Source organism: Brassica napus, chromosome C6 (assembly GCF_020379485.1).
Source record: "Brassica napus cultivar Da-Ae chromosome C6, Da-Ae, whole genome shotgun sequence".
Classification (NCBI taxonomy): Eukaryota; Viridiplantae; Streptophyta; class Magnoliopsida; order Brassicales; family Brassicaceae; genus Brassica; species Brassica napus.
In genome coordinates this window covers 23806495-23821103 of record NC_063449.1, presented here as the reverse complement: position 1 = coordinate 23821103, position 14609 = coordinate 23806495, and the positions used below count along the sequence as shown (strand labels likewise).

General features: G+C 30.7%; 1 protein-coding gene across 2 annotated transcripts; it reads left to right on the top strand.

Moving 5' to 3' along the window:
* Window positions 1-9822: 9822 nt before the first annotated feature.
* Window positions 9823-12739, top strand: LOC106452428 (monodehydroascorbate reductase 1, peroxisomal). Of its 2 annotated transcripts, XM_013894538.3 has the most exons (10): window positions 9824-10075; window positions 10404-10475; window positions 10556-10607; window positions 10683-10763; window positions 10884-11002; window positions 11105-11324; window positions 11411-11529; window positions 11709-11834; window positions 11917-12057; window positions 12245-12739. In XM_013894538.3, exons 1-10 carry the CDS (start codon window positions 10025-10027, stop codon window positions 12566-12568), a joined length of 1305 nt encoding a protein of 434 aa, XP_013749992.1. In that variant the 5' UTR covers window positions 9824-10024; the 3' UTR covers window positions 12569-12739. The 2 variants fall into 2 exon arrangements, with proteins under 2 accessions (XP_048616990.1, XP_013749992.1); XM_048761033.1 differs by having other exon boundaries at window positions 9823-10075; window positions 10556-10763.
* The last annotated feature ends 1870 nt before the right edge of the window (window positions 12740-14609 follow it).

The window sequence follows — 14609 nt, the reverse complement described above, 5'->3', positions numbered from 1 at the left end:
TCGTAAACACAATAATTTTTAAACGTTGTGTCAATCATATGAAATGCTTAATATATTTTGAAAATCCACATTCGAAAACTTTCACATCCGCAAACTTCCGCAATCGCTGCGGCCACGGAAGTATTCATCATATTTACTCAATAGTTGTCACTCGCATAGATATCTCTATCTCAATCAAAATCACATAGGCATGCCTACCTAACAAGCATTTACATCAAATCAAACCATGAGAAATCCAGAGAAGAGTTTATTAGGATTTTGAAATACTTTTTTTTTTCTGCAACAGAATCTTTAAATATAATCATTCTCGAAATTTTGCATCATTTTGCATAATTTGATCGTTTTGTTTTTCTTGTTTCATTTCAAACATTTCACTTTATAGTTTCTATATAACTTTTTTATGGACCTGAGGTGTTCCAAGCCAAAGCCCCAGACTATGAAAAATTTGAAGTTTCTCTCCTATTATTCATCGTTGTGTTACATCAGATTATATAGGACAAGCCCTTACACATTTTTTTTTGACAAGCCGTTACACAATATCAGGAACATATATTATATACAAGATTGCAATCTATCTTAAACGAATAACAAAATATGTTATACTAGATGATAAATGGTTTTTGCAACACTACAATTTTTATCGATCGTAAAATTATGAATACAAATGTTGGTCTCTTAAATCTATCATCGTTGTTGAAGAGTTAACATATTACAGTTTATTTTAATTATTTTTAAGACTTCATATGCACAAAAATAAATTAAGTTTTGAGGCTTACACAAATCACCAAAACCAAATAGGCAACATCGACTGTAAAATTACGAAAGGAGATTATGTTTTTTGTTCTCGATTTGTTTACAGTTGACTCTAAATAAGTGATTTCATTTTTACCTCTATAAAGTTGTTCTTTTGTTCTCGTTTGTGTTTAATTAATATGAGTTTTGTTTCTTTTTAAACTTCTTTTATGGATGACAAAAAAAAATAAAATAAATAAACTTCTTTTATGAATTTGGTGAATTACATAAGTGTCAATTAAAAAAGATGGACATCTGTAAAAATTAGTTGCACTCCATACTTATCTAAGAATCAAAATTTTGAAAAAAATCATCGGAAAACTATTCACAGGTTAGTGTTCAAATCTAATATATCAAACTGTTATAGAATATAAGTGCAGACTCGAAATATAAATGTCTGTCTAGTATACATATTCACCAGTTCGGTTTAAAAATCATCTAATTCTAGAACAACAATACAAATTATTTATTTTATTAACCTACGCTTTTGAGGTTTAGTTACTTAAGATTATACTGATAATAAATATATATAATACTTTATCATTTTAATATATGTAAATTATGTATAAACTAATAAGTTTGATTTATTAAATGATAAACCAGAAAACTTATAATAAACAGTTCAAATCTCTTATTCTTACAATTATAATAGCTAGATAGGGTATTAGGAAGAATAAATATTAGACGAATGATCAAATATCTCATTCTTCGAACAAACTCAAAAAGAGGAGATTGAAATCTTGTCATGATATTTCATTAAAATCTTTATAGTAATAAAAATCAAGACTAAATTATTTAATCTGAATGAAATAATATATATATATATATAGTGTTTTCAACATTAAAAAACACTTCGATTTGAATAAATATATTTCTGAGATTGTCAGGATCAAATAACATATTAAAAACCACCGAAGTGGGGATCAATAAGTTAAAACAGGCTCGAAATTCCTTGTGTAACATTCCCGATAAGCTTTTAGTGAAAATTGTTGGAACTCGTTTTTGACAAAATGGTTTTAGATCATTTGTGGTACGTTTCCGAGCGAAAACGTTCGTTGGAATAACCGGGTGTTGTACACTATGAAGTAGTGTAACTACTTGTCAAAATAAGAGTTGTTGTGAATGAGAAATGGAGATCCAATGTGAGAGTTTTATAATTTATAAAACTTTAGATTTTGCTAAGTATAAAACCTAGCAAATGTCTCACAATGAATATTTGGGTTTGAATGTGGATTTATACTTAAATCTTATTCATGAAAATTTTATATGTTTGTCTTCATATAAAATCTAACCCATTAAAGAAAATGTTATTGGTATTTGATTTATTCAAATTTACAATATTTTTTTTTGACTGTTAACGTTATGAAAATGGTCAAAAAGAATCAATATTCTTTATGACATTTGACGTGATTCAATGCTCCACTTATGACTTAGTGTTGGACCCTTTTAGTTGATTATAAAAGGGAAGCAAGTCATATTCTCTAGAATACACATCCAATACATAAAAAAATCCACTTTCTTCTTTTTTTTTTTTTTTTGTGTCTGAGAGTATAACATAGAAATAGGTTCGACAGGCTTTGGTTCTGAAGTGCTGTGAGACTGAAGATATATGCAGTTGTATCCTGGGATTCTTAAACGTATCAAACCGGCACACTACGGACGTTTAAAGGATTAAGGAAAGAGATCTAATCTCGACTCTGCTTCAACCTAGTTCTTTTCCAAACTACGGTATTATATTGTTGTATTTTTTATTCATGTTATTTTTAAATTTTTGTTTTACATATCAAATTTGCCTATCTAATAAATTTGGTGCTTACAAAAATGTCAGGAACTGAAGTGTGGATGGTACGTGTAACATCTTGACTTGACCCATGGCTACCTTCTCTCAGAGTAATAGATTCTATATAACTTATGGTAGTTAAAATGTTTAATGACTTCATTATGTGACTAGGAGACTATGATTCAAATACTCTCCCTGCTTTTTAAGTTATCCTCTATGTATTAATCATGCAGTAACGTGACGTCACTAAGATATTATTATAATCTTTAGAAAAATAAATTGGTCCACACAAATATACATTATACTTTTTATTAAACTAATTATCAAATTGATTATTAGTGTACAAAAGAATATTTTCAATTATTTCCTTAAATAAAAGTTACCGAATTACCTAATATAGTTAACATATATATGACAATTAATGATTATGAATAATAAATATTTGATAACAATTTTTGTATCCTATTTTTTTTGTTTAATGTTATATTATTAAAACAACTACAACTTACTAAAAATGGTAAAAGTCTCACATTAAAAAATTTGTGATCAATAGTTTTATTTTTTTTGTTCAAACAAGATAAAAATGATCATAAATCATAAATAGATGAGACTTCATATTCATATACGATTTATGATCATTTGTATATTGCTTTAAAAAAAATTAAATCATTGATCACAAAATTTTCAATGTGAGACTTTCACCATTTTTAGTAAGTTATAGTCGTTTTAAAATATTCAAAATATAACAAATAATTCTTATATGTTATATTTTTAATATTGTTTAAAAAAATGAAGTCTCATTAACAGATTTTCATATTATATATATATATATATTAATATTGCTTAAATTAAATTATATACTATATAAAATATATAAAGATTAATTTCAAAATTTGCATTGAAAAATTATTGAGATCTTAATATTTTAATTTTGAAATTTGTATTGATAAATTTCATATTAAAAGTTTTGTGATTAACAGTTTAAATTTTTGTTACAGTAAATATAATAATGTTAATAAAATCATATGAGTAGGAAGTGTTAATAATAAATATTTATATTAAAATATACTATATATATATATATATATATCTATGTCAATATCACTAAATTTTTATTATATACCATATAAATTAAATAAAATGATTGTTTTGATTATTTATCAAAAACATGATTGTAAATAAACAAAATATATTGGTATTGATTTATGTGCTTACTCTAATGTATATACTTTTATGTATACAAATTATTTTTTAAATAGGTGATTTCTAATATGTTATTTGATCGTGACAATCTAAAAAATACACTTCTTCAAATCGAAGTGATTTTTAATATTAGAAGAAGTATATATATATATATAAAAATTATTCATTCCGATTAAATATTTTTGTCTTGATTTTTATTCCTAAATAATGAAATATCATGACAAGATTCCAATCACCCCTTTTTGATTTTGTTTGAAGAATGAGAGATTTGATCATTCGTCTACTATTTGTTTCTTCATAATATTCTATCTAACTATTATAATTGTAAGAATGAGATATTTGAACTATTTATTATAAGTTTTCTGATTTATCATTTAATAAATAAAAAGTCATTATTTTATACATAATTTACATATATTTGCATGGTAAAGTATTATATATATTTTTTATCATATAAGAGTAACTAAACCTCAAAAGCGTAGGTTAATTAAATAAGTAATTTGTTTTGTTGATCTACAATTAGATGATTTTTAGACCGAACTGGTGAACATATACTAGACAGACATTTATATTTCGAGTCTGCACTTATATTCTATAACAGCTTGATATATTAGATGTGAACACTAACCTGTGAATAGAGTTTGCCGATGATTTTCTTCAAAAATTTGATTTTGAGTTATGTATCTAGAGTGAAACTAATTTTTACAGATGTCCATCTTTTTAAATTTACACTTATGTAATTCACCAAATTCACAGAAGAAGTTATAAAAAAATAAACAAAACTCATATCAGTGAAACAAAAATGAGAAGGAAAACACAGTTTTATAGAAGTAGAAAATGAAATCACTTATGCAGAGTTAATAGTAAAAAATTCGAGAGTAGAAAACCTAATCTCATTTCGTCATTTTACTATTGATGTTGCATATTTGGTATTTGCAATTTGTGTCTATTTGCAATTTGTGTCAGCTGCAAATTTTTTTTTTATATGGATATAAAGTCTTAAAAATAATTAAAATGAGTTGTAACACATTAACCCTTCAACAATGATGATACATTTAAGAGACCAACATTTGTATTCGTCATTTTACAATCGATAAAGATTGTAGTGTTTCAAAATGTTAAAACCATTTAATGAACAAACATTAGTATAAAAACTCATTTTGCACATGCACTCTGTTATCTTCTAGTAGTTATTTATTATAGACGTCGAAAGGACTACGTTAAATCTCCCCAAGATCAGCGTGGACTTTAGTTTAGAAATTAGAATCACGATTTTTTTTTTTGAAAAGGAAAGAAAGAATATAGTGTATATTATGTATGAATGTTAAATTATTGCGTCGACGACAAACCAGAAACAACGGTGCAGAAGAACAAATGATTTCGAGTTATATTTATAAGTTGGATAATTAAACAAAACAATATCAATGGGAGCTATAAGATCTGAGAGAATCCGAGGAAGATGATATGTATAGAATAATAGAGGGAAAATCTAATTTGTTTTCCTTTTCACAAAAAAAAAGAGTCTAATTTGTTTTGGTTGAATAAAAAAGGAACAAGCTAGAGAATAAGGAAACCAGTATTGGTTTCACATGTTTGTGTCGACAGGCCATACCCCCCATGAAAGGCCTCCTTGGCGTTTTTGTCTTGGTATGCACCTAATCCACCCACCAAAACTCAATTTGGTTTTCCCCTCTATTGTGTTATACATATATCATCTTCCTTTGATTAAAACTTCATCTGCATCCGTCCCATGACAACTTCCTTTCTGGTTTTCATGATCGGTTGACGGTTACAATGTGTTAAAGACTTGCTTTTGGATGTGTTGGGTCAATCCTATCTTCTATATTTAGTTTTATGGTAGTTTGTGGTGGTCATTGTTGGGATGGATTTACATCCTCTCTCAATGCCCACTAGATCCTGCGCGGATATGAATTTTCAGTTTTTAAATATTTATTTTATTAAATGATGTATTTGTAATATTCGTTCATATTATATTCATTAAGTAAATATTTTTTTTGCATCTTAAACTATCTATTTTTTACGAATGTGTAATATCATATAAAATATAAAAAAAATGAGTATAAAGTTAATTAGATAATTTTTAAAACAGAAAATTTTCTTTCGTGTGCGATATCATATAAATAATGATCCACCCAGTTAACAAAAATCATGATTATTTTATGTGTAATTTTTTTATTTTGACCATTTTCTTAAAACTATATTAAATTTTACATATTTTAATTAGAATATTTTTAATATTTTTACCTTTTTATTTGAAATGCAACTCAAATAGCAAAATATTTAAAAAATATTTTTAGAATTTGTTTGAAAAATATGAAAATTATATTTTAAATTAAAATTATCCTAAAATATGATAAGTTGTGATGTAAACGAAAACTCTAATTATGTCAAAAATAATGACATTCAATGATAATAACAATTTTAATTGATTATTTTTTAAAAAATACATTTACAAAAATATTGTTTGAAAGAAAATTCATTTATCTTTCAAATATAAAATGAAAATATTATAATTAAATAATACAAAATATAAATAAAAACCATAAATTTAGCAAATGACAACTGAGTTATATTATGCTAAAAACATTTTTCTAACAATTTATCAAATGACAAATGAGTTATGAGCAAATAATACCATATAATTTTTAAAAACATAGTCATTCTTAATATTTTTTGAATAAATAATTATTTTTAAATTTAATCAGCTGAAAGTAATATTCGTACAATTGTGTGAGTCAAATTCTAGTTTTATTGATGCATGTTATATATTAGTGATGCATGTTTTAGGTAACATTTTAATGATGCACGTTTTTAAAAATCTTCATTATTAAAATTATGCACGTAAGGATAACTCATGAGTTTTTTTTGTTGATTAAATGACATTATGTCCAAATTTATTTAAAGATATTTCATTAAGGTAACTGAAAAAGACAAACAATAAAATAGGAAGTTTAAATTCATTTAAGCATATTTCATTAATGTAACTGAAAAGACAAGTAATAAATTAGACAATTTTATTCGTTTTATGATATTTCATAAATGCAACTGAAAAAGACAAGAAAAAAAAAGGAGTTTAATTAATGAAGTAAGGACATTTTCAAATGGGTATTTCTCTTTTAATAATATAGATTAGACAATAAATTAATCCTCTCTCAATGACTATTAGACAATAAATTAGGCTCATTTTAATATGAAGCCTTAGGTTTCATTGTATAAATAAAGAGACACCTCTCTTTAGAAAGTGATCATTCTCTCTTTCCCATTTAGATTTAGAACACATCCTATAAGGATTTTATACATTCTTTGATTTACTTTACACTAGAAATCATTCTTGTAATGCAATCTTTGATTAATAAAGTCTTTTGGATGTTCTTTTTCTCATTTGATTCTATGAAGATTTCTCCTAAACCTCAAGAATCTAATCTTTATCCTTAGATTCTTTATTGTATGATTCCAACAAACATCACCAACATAAACACCGTTTTTGGGTCAAACAGTTGGCGCTAGAAAGAGGAGGTCCAAGGAGAACTATCTTCAAAGCATATCAAACTTGGGAGAATCCAGATCTCTCTCTCGCGGTTACTCGTTACTCGGTGTTGATCGCTTTCTCGCATTCACTCGGATAGCTCTCTCGTAGTTATTCGGCGCAAATCGTTCTCTTGTAATCGCTCGGATCGATCTCTCTCGGTTACTCGGCACAGATCGCTCTCTCGTGGTTACTTGTCATGGATAGCTCTCTCGCAGTTACTCGGTACAGATCGTTCTCTCGCAGTCGTTGGATCGATCCCTCGCGGTCACTCGACTTGCTCTCTTGCAGTTATTCGGCACAAATCGCTCTCTTGCGGTTACTCGTCATGGATAGCTCTCTCGCAGTTACTCGGCGCAGATCATTCTCTCGCAGTCGCTCGGATCGATCTCTCGCAGTCGCTCGGATCGATCTCTCGCAATCGCTCGGATCGATCTCTCGCAGTCGCTCGGATCGATCTCTTGCGGTCACTCGACTCGCTCTCTTGCAGTTACTCGGCACAGAGCACTCTCTTGCGGTTACTCGTCATGGATAGCTCTCTCGCAGTTACTCATCGAAAATCGTTCTCTCGCAGTCGCTCGGATCGATCTCTCGCGGTCACTCGACTCGATCTCTCGCGGTCACTCGACTCGCTCTCTCGCAGTTACTCGGCTCGGATCTCTCTCTCGCAATCACTCGGATTGCTCGCAAGTCTCGAACATGACGTGATACCGCGAAGACACGTCCACCTGTGGCGTTTTGATTGTGATGGTTCATTCATGGCGGTACGTTCATGATGATGTCTATGGCGACTTGTTTTTGGCAATTTGTCGATTGACGCTTCATCCATGGCAACTTGCTCCGGTGGTTCAGAACACTGTCCTCACAGATCGTTCGCGCAACCATCCCGGAGTAAGAAGTTTGATCGAAATCAGAAGTATGTCGATGACAGCTCGCCCGAGACGGTCCGTCTATGACACTTCATCTATGGCAACCTAACCATGACGGCCCGTTCATGACAATCGTCTGCGGCATGAGTATGTGCCTAGTTCATTGTCTCATAAACCCTATTCGTAAAATTCGCAGAGATCAGTTTCATCTCTCTCTACGAACTTGGGGGGCTTACTGTTGGGGGTGGATTTACATCCTTCGTCAAGGGCCATTAAGACAATGAATTAGGCCCACTTTGTTAGGAAATCCTAGACACTTTTTTTTTCTATATATAAGGAGCTACCTCCTTCTTAGAAATGATTCTCTCTTTTTCGTTTAGACCTAGAACACATCCTATAAGGATTTTATACATTATTTGATTCACTTTACACTAGAATTCATTATTTTAATTCAATCTTTGATTAATAAAATCTAGTGGATTTTCTTTTTCTCATTTGATTCTATGAAGATTTTTCCTAAATCTCAAAAATATATAATCCTTATCTTTAGATTCTTTATTGAATGATTCCAACAAACAACACCGGCATAAATACCATTTTTGGATCAAACAGTCATCGTGTATGTATGATGAATCAATGTTGTTTTGTACAAATCATGAATGGATTTATTGTGAAAACGACTACCTAAATGAAAACTTCCATGCAACCAAAACCCTAGAGAATATTTGACTATCAAAACATGTAACATGTTTATTTCAAATGAAGGAAAATTAAACTTAATCATTGCTAACAAAGCTATGATACAAAAGCATTGATACCAAACTATTTAAATTTCAGAATAATTCGTTGAAGCATCAGATTTTGTTATGCATGCCATGGACGTCGAACTGAAAGTTTAGCCATAGAATGTTATTCACTCATCACATCAAGTAATATCAAATTCGTAGAAGGATTCAATACTAAAAGGTGCAAATGCTTTCCAAATGTTTTTAACTTTATGATTTCATAGGAAAATTTTGATAAACTGTTAGCTTTAGTTAGAAAATTAGAATATAAAAAATTGAAAAAATCTTATATAATTAATTTATTTTAACTAATAGTTACAAGAAAATAAGTTTATATCAAAAACTAAAATCTATATTTTAAACTAAAATTTACTAATAACACCCCTATGTTTTATTTGTTTAAACAGTATTTCAAATTAAATTATTATTCAATTCATGTAATTAACTATAAATATTATTTTAAAGAATATAATATAAAATTATATATATTGTATAATAATTATAAATAAAATAATGTATTATTCTATGAATCGCTTATACATTTACACGAACATATTGTTTTCATAGTATACTTGTTTTTTATAGCATATTACAAGTATTTTAAATATCATCCCGAACAATCAAAGCTTGGAAACGAATGCATCTCGACTGTTTTAGGCATGTTTGTGTGTGAGTTATGCACAATGACTATCATCACTAGCACTGTTTCTTAAATTAGTTATTCTGGGCTTTATATGTCAAGCAGACTAAAAACCCAATAAGTTGTAAACCCATGACACAAAAGTATTAACCTCACGACTTATCCAATAAACGTGGCACATTTGTGACTTTTCCACCAACTTAAATATAATTCATCATGACGGTTAGATATAATTCAATGGCGATTACGTTGCCACGTGTAAAATATTGATATTCATCGTCCAATCAACGGCCGAGTTTTGGTTACGTTATAGCCAATTAGACTTCACCTACATATTAGCCTTCTCTCTCTACAGCCAGCATTCTCGCACAAACCAACTTCAGCGACAACCTCTGACGATCGGATAAAATGGCGGAGAAGAGCTTCAAATACATCATCCTCGGCGGCGGAGTCTCGGCCGTGAGTGTTTCTCTCCCTCTTAATATGATGTAGCTCCGTTTCGATTCGTGTCGTACAGTTCTCGTAGTTAATTTTAATGTTAAAACTCCTTAAATCGTGAGTTTCAAACGTGACTGATTTGAGTTTGATCGTTGAGAGATAACATTACTAGTCACAAATTCGATTTTGAAATCGAAGTATCGCGTGTGGATAGATCCATTTCCGAGGAGGATCGTCCTCTTTTTTTTCCCATATGGAAAATTCTTTTAAGAAGGTTTTAGTTATAGTTGCACTTACAGAATCAAATTCAACTTTCAACTTTCAACTTTCAACTTTGTTGGGAGTGTAGGGATACGCAGCTAAGGAGTTTGCTAATCAAGGGGTTAAGCCAGGAGAATTGGCTGTTATCTCCAAAGAGGCCGTAAGCTTTCTCTCAGTTGTATTATTATGCAGGTTATCTTGTAATAATTCACTCGATTCTTCTTCTTTTTTTTCCCTCAGGTGGCTCCATATGAACGCCCTGCACTTAGCAAGGGGTATCTGTTTCCTGAAGGTAAGAACTTGAAATTTGCCTTTGGCGTATGCTTCTTGTTTCGAGAAGGCATTATCATCTTTACTTCTATTGCAGGGGCTGCTAGACTTCCAGGTTTCCATTGCTGTGTTGGCAGCGGTGGAGAAAAACTGCTTCCTGAATCCTACAAACAGAAAGGTAAAAGGGAATAATATTATGGTCCAAAATCATTGAGATTACACTTGTCTGCTAGCTTAATTGATTGTGCCAGTGGAACTAAATCGTGCTATCATTTTCATTATTGCTTTGCGTTTGCAGGGATTGAGTTGATACTGAGCACAGAAATAGTGAAAGCAGATCTCGCTGCCAAGACTCTTGTCAGTGCAGCTGGGGATGTCTTCAAATACGAGACTCTCATAATTGCAACTGGCTCTACTGTAAAGATCGATATCCTTGCATTTCTCGCATCCCCAAGCTTCCTTCCTATATATTCTCTATTGAGATGGGAAGAAAGTAACCCTTTTTTCATTTCTTTGCAGGTTCTCAGATTGACTGATTTTGGAGTAAAAGGTGCAGACTCTACGAACATCCTCTATCTGAGAGAGATTGATGATGCCGACAAAGTGGTTGAAGCAATTAAAGCAAAGAAAGGCGGGAAGGCTGTAGTTGTTGGTGGAGGTTACATTGGTCTTGAGCTTAGTTCAGCTTTGAGGATCAACGATTTTGATGTCACTATGGTTTTCCCTGAACCTTGGTGCAGTAAGTTGATTCATATCTCTTCGCAATTCAGCTATTCATTTATGTGTTACTTAGTTATACATAACAAAATAACAACATTCATGCAGTGCCCAGGCTTTTCACCGCTGATATTGCTGCTTTCTATGAGACATACTACACAAACAAGGGAGTGAAGATCATTAAGGGAACGGTGGCATCTGGTTTCACCGCTCATCCAAATGGAGAGGTAAACAGCAATCCAGTTTCAGTCTTCTCAGGTTTTATAGAAACTGAAATCGACTTTGGTTCCAAATATTCTGGTTTTAAGATTGTTGAAGAAATCAGATTATAATTAAACGCATTTTGCTTCAGTTTGGTTTACAAAGTTGTCTCGGTGCAAATGTCTTACTTATTCTGCTTCTCTAGGTGAATGAAGTACAACTCAAGGATGGGAGGTCACTAGAAGCCGACATTGTGATAGTCGGAGTTGGTGCGAAACCATTGACATCCTTATTCAAGGGACAGGTGGAGGAAGACAAAGGTGGAATTAAGGTATCTATCTGCTTTGTCTGCGTCTTTTCTTGTTCTCCCGTGCCATTCAGATTCTCATCTTTAGTTAAACCATTTCTCACAGACCGATGCCTTCTTCAAAACAAGTGTCCCTGATGTTTACGCTGTTGGTGACGTTGCTACTTTCCCCTTGAAAATGTATGGAGACATGAGAAGGGTCGAGCATGTTGACCATTCTCGCAAATCCGCAGAGCAAGCTGTTAAGGTAAAATGATGAATACAATATGGCTGCTACCACTGTTTCAAACGCCAATTTCTGCGTCTGCGCACAAAAAAAAAAAGGAAAACATCTTTGAGTTTTTCATAAATTCAGTGTAAACGCAAACGCTAAACTGAAAGAACATGGTTGGGTATCTGAAGAACCGTGTAATGAAACTATATATATGTGGCAGGCGATCAAAGCGGCTGAGGGAGGCGGAACGGTGGAGGAATACGACTATCTCCCATTCTTCTACTCGCGCTCCTTTGATCTCTCATGGCAGTTCTATGGAGACAACGTAGGAGACTCTGTCTTATTTGGAGACAGCAATCCATCAAACCCAAAACCAAGATTTGGAGCGTACTGGATCCAAGATGGTAAAGTGGTTGGAGCATTCATGGAAGGAGGTTGTGGTGACGAGAACAAAGCCTTGGCTAAAGTCGCCAAAGCTCGACCTGTTGCAGAGAGCCTTGACGAGCTGGCCAAACAAGGCATCTCCTTCGCTGCTAAGATTTGAGGAGAAAGATGGAAGTGAGAGTCTTTTTTTTTTCTGTGTCATGTTTGTACGTACATTTGCTGAAATAAGTTGTGTGTATTGTGATGCCTCTTTTAAGATCCGTTAAGAGTCTATGGCAGAGGAAACATGAACCGCATTCACATTTTAGATTTATGAATTGGTTTTTCTGCATTTCAGTATCTATGTTGGTTTTTGAATCCTTTTTCATTATGTTGATGGTTTGTAAAAAATAAAATTTACCACGTTACATGAGATTTAATCTATCTTGACAAATCTTCTAATCTCATAAGACAAATTTTACGTGTACAATGATCCAAATTATTTGAATTTGCATGTTTCAACTTCTCTGCCTTGATTGGTATTGCTGATGACAAAACAATAGCAATATGCTATAGAAATAATATGCTTTCATAAATGTCATTAATATAATAATTTGCAGAGCAGTTAATGATTCATATATAAAATTAGTATGATATATAAATATTTTTTTATTTCTGAGTAATCTATCTTTGACTAATCTTCAAATCTCATAAAACAAATCTTAAGTGTACAATAATCCAAGTTATTTGGAACCGCATGTTTCAACTTCTATACCCTTGATTGGTGTTTCAACATCTATACCCTTGGTATAGTTGATGACAAAACAATACCAGTATGTTTTAGAAGCAATATGCTTTATAAATGTAATTAATAGAATGATTTACAGAACTGTTAATGCTTCATATATAAAATTATCGTATAAAATTAGTATATGATATATATTTTTTTTTTAATTCTCAATAATCTATCTTGACAAATCTTCAAATCTCATAAGACAAATCTTCAAATTTCATAAATGTAATTAATAGAGTGATTTGCAGAGCAGTCAATGATTCATATATAAAATTAGTATATGATAGATAAATTTTTTTTTATTTCTGAATAATCTATCTTGACAAATCTTCAAATCTCACAAAACAAATCTTAGGTGCAAAATGATCCAAGTTATTTGGAACCCCATGTTTCAACTTCTATATGTATAACTTTGTACGTGTATTTTAACGAAACCTTATTGGACACATAAACGCTTCTATCAAATGGGATAATGTGAATTAATCATGGCAATGTCTCACATGGGATGAGCCAAACCGTTATTAATTAGCATAATGAGAGATATGCGGTTCACAACATAGCATAATAATATGTCATGAATCATATCTTTGTTAGGTAAGTAAATGGAAGACAGTGAAGGCTGCGAAGCACAACATAAAGTAATTCACCGGATTTCACCCCCTCATTTAATATCTCTTTTTGTAAAATAAGTATATGGTAAAATTTGTAATATCTCTTTTGATGAATAAACCGAATTTTACTTCTAAGTCCCCCCCACCCCCCGCCCCCCTATGATACAACAAATATGGTGGGACATTTATCACTTGCCCGACTGGTTTAAATGCAGCGGTTGCGGTTACGGATGCAGGAGTTTGCGGATGCAGGAGTTTGCGGATGCGGGTGGTTGCAGTTTCAAGCGTTATTAAGCGTTTTGTATGACTGGTACAATGTTTGAAAATTGTTGCGTTTACAGAATATTTGTGACTGGTTGATTATAAGATATTGCAGCGGTTTAATAATAAATTACCTATATTAACGTATTATAACATTATAAAAATATAAAAAACATACTATGTAATAAAATATAATAATTATAAATATAATATGATTAATACAAATATTATTTTTATTTATGAAAATTTTCAATTAGTTGAAAGTTATAATTTTAATAAAATTTGTTTTGAAAATTTATGTTAAAAATTTTTTTAAAATTTTTTATTTCGTTTTATATATGTGTATATCTTTATATATGTGTGTATATAAATGTTTAAAAATTAAAATAAAAATTTAGTTTAAATTTTTTATAAAACAAATTATGATATTGTTTGTGAATTTTAATTAATATATAAAATATGTATATTTTTTAACATTTTAATTAATATATAAAATATATATATTTTTTATTTATAATATTTCTATTTTATAATTTTAATTTTAAAATTTTAAAATA

Excerpts from the sequence above, each read along its gene's own strand:
- LOC106452428 (XM_048761033.1), top strand. The coding sequence starts at position 10,025 with ATGGCGGAGAAGAGCTTCAAATACATCATCCTCGGCGGCGGAGTCTCG. Across the intron at positions 11,003-11,104 it reads TAATTGCAACTGGCTCTACT|GTTCTCAGATTGACTGATTT; the intron begins GTAAAGATCGAT and ends ATTTCTTTGCAG. Across the intron at positions 11,835-11,916 it reads AAGACAAAGGTGGAATTAAG|ACCGATGCCTTCTTCAAAAC; the intron begins GTATCTATCTGC and ends CATTTCTCACAG.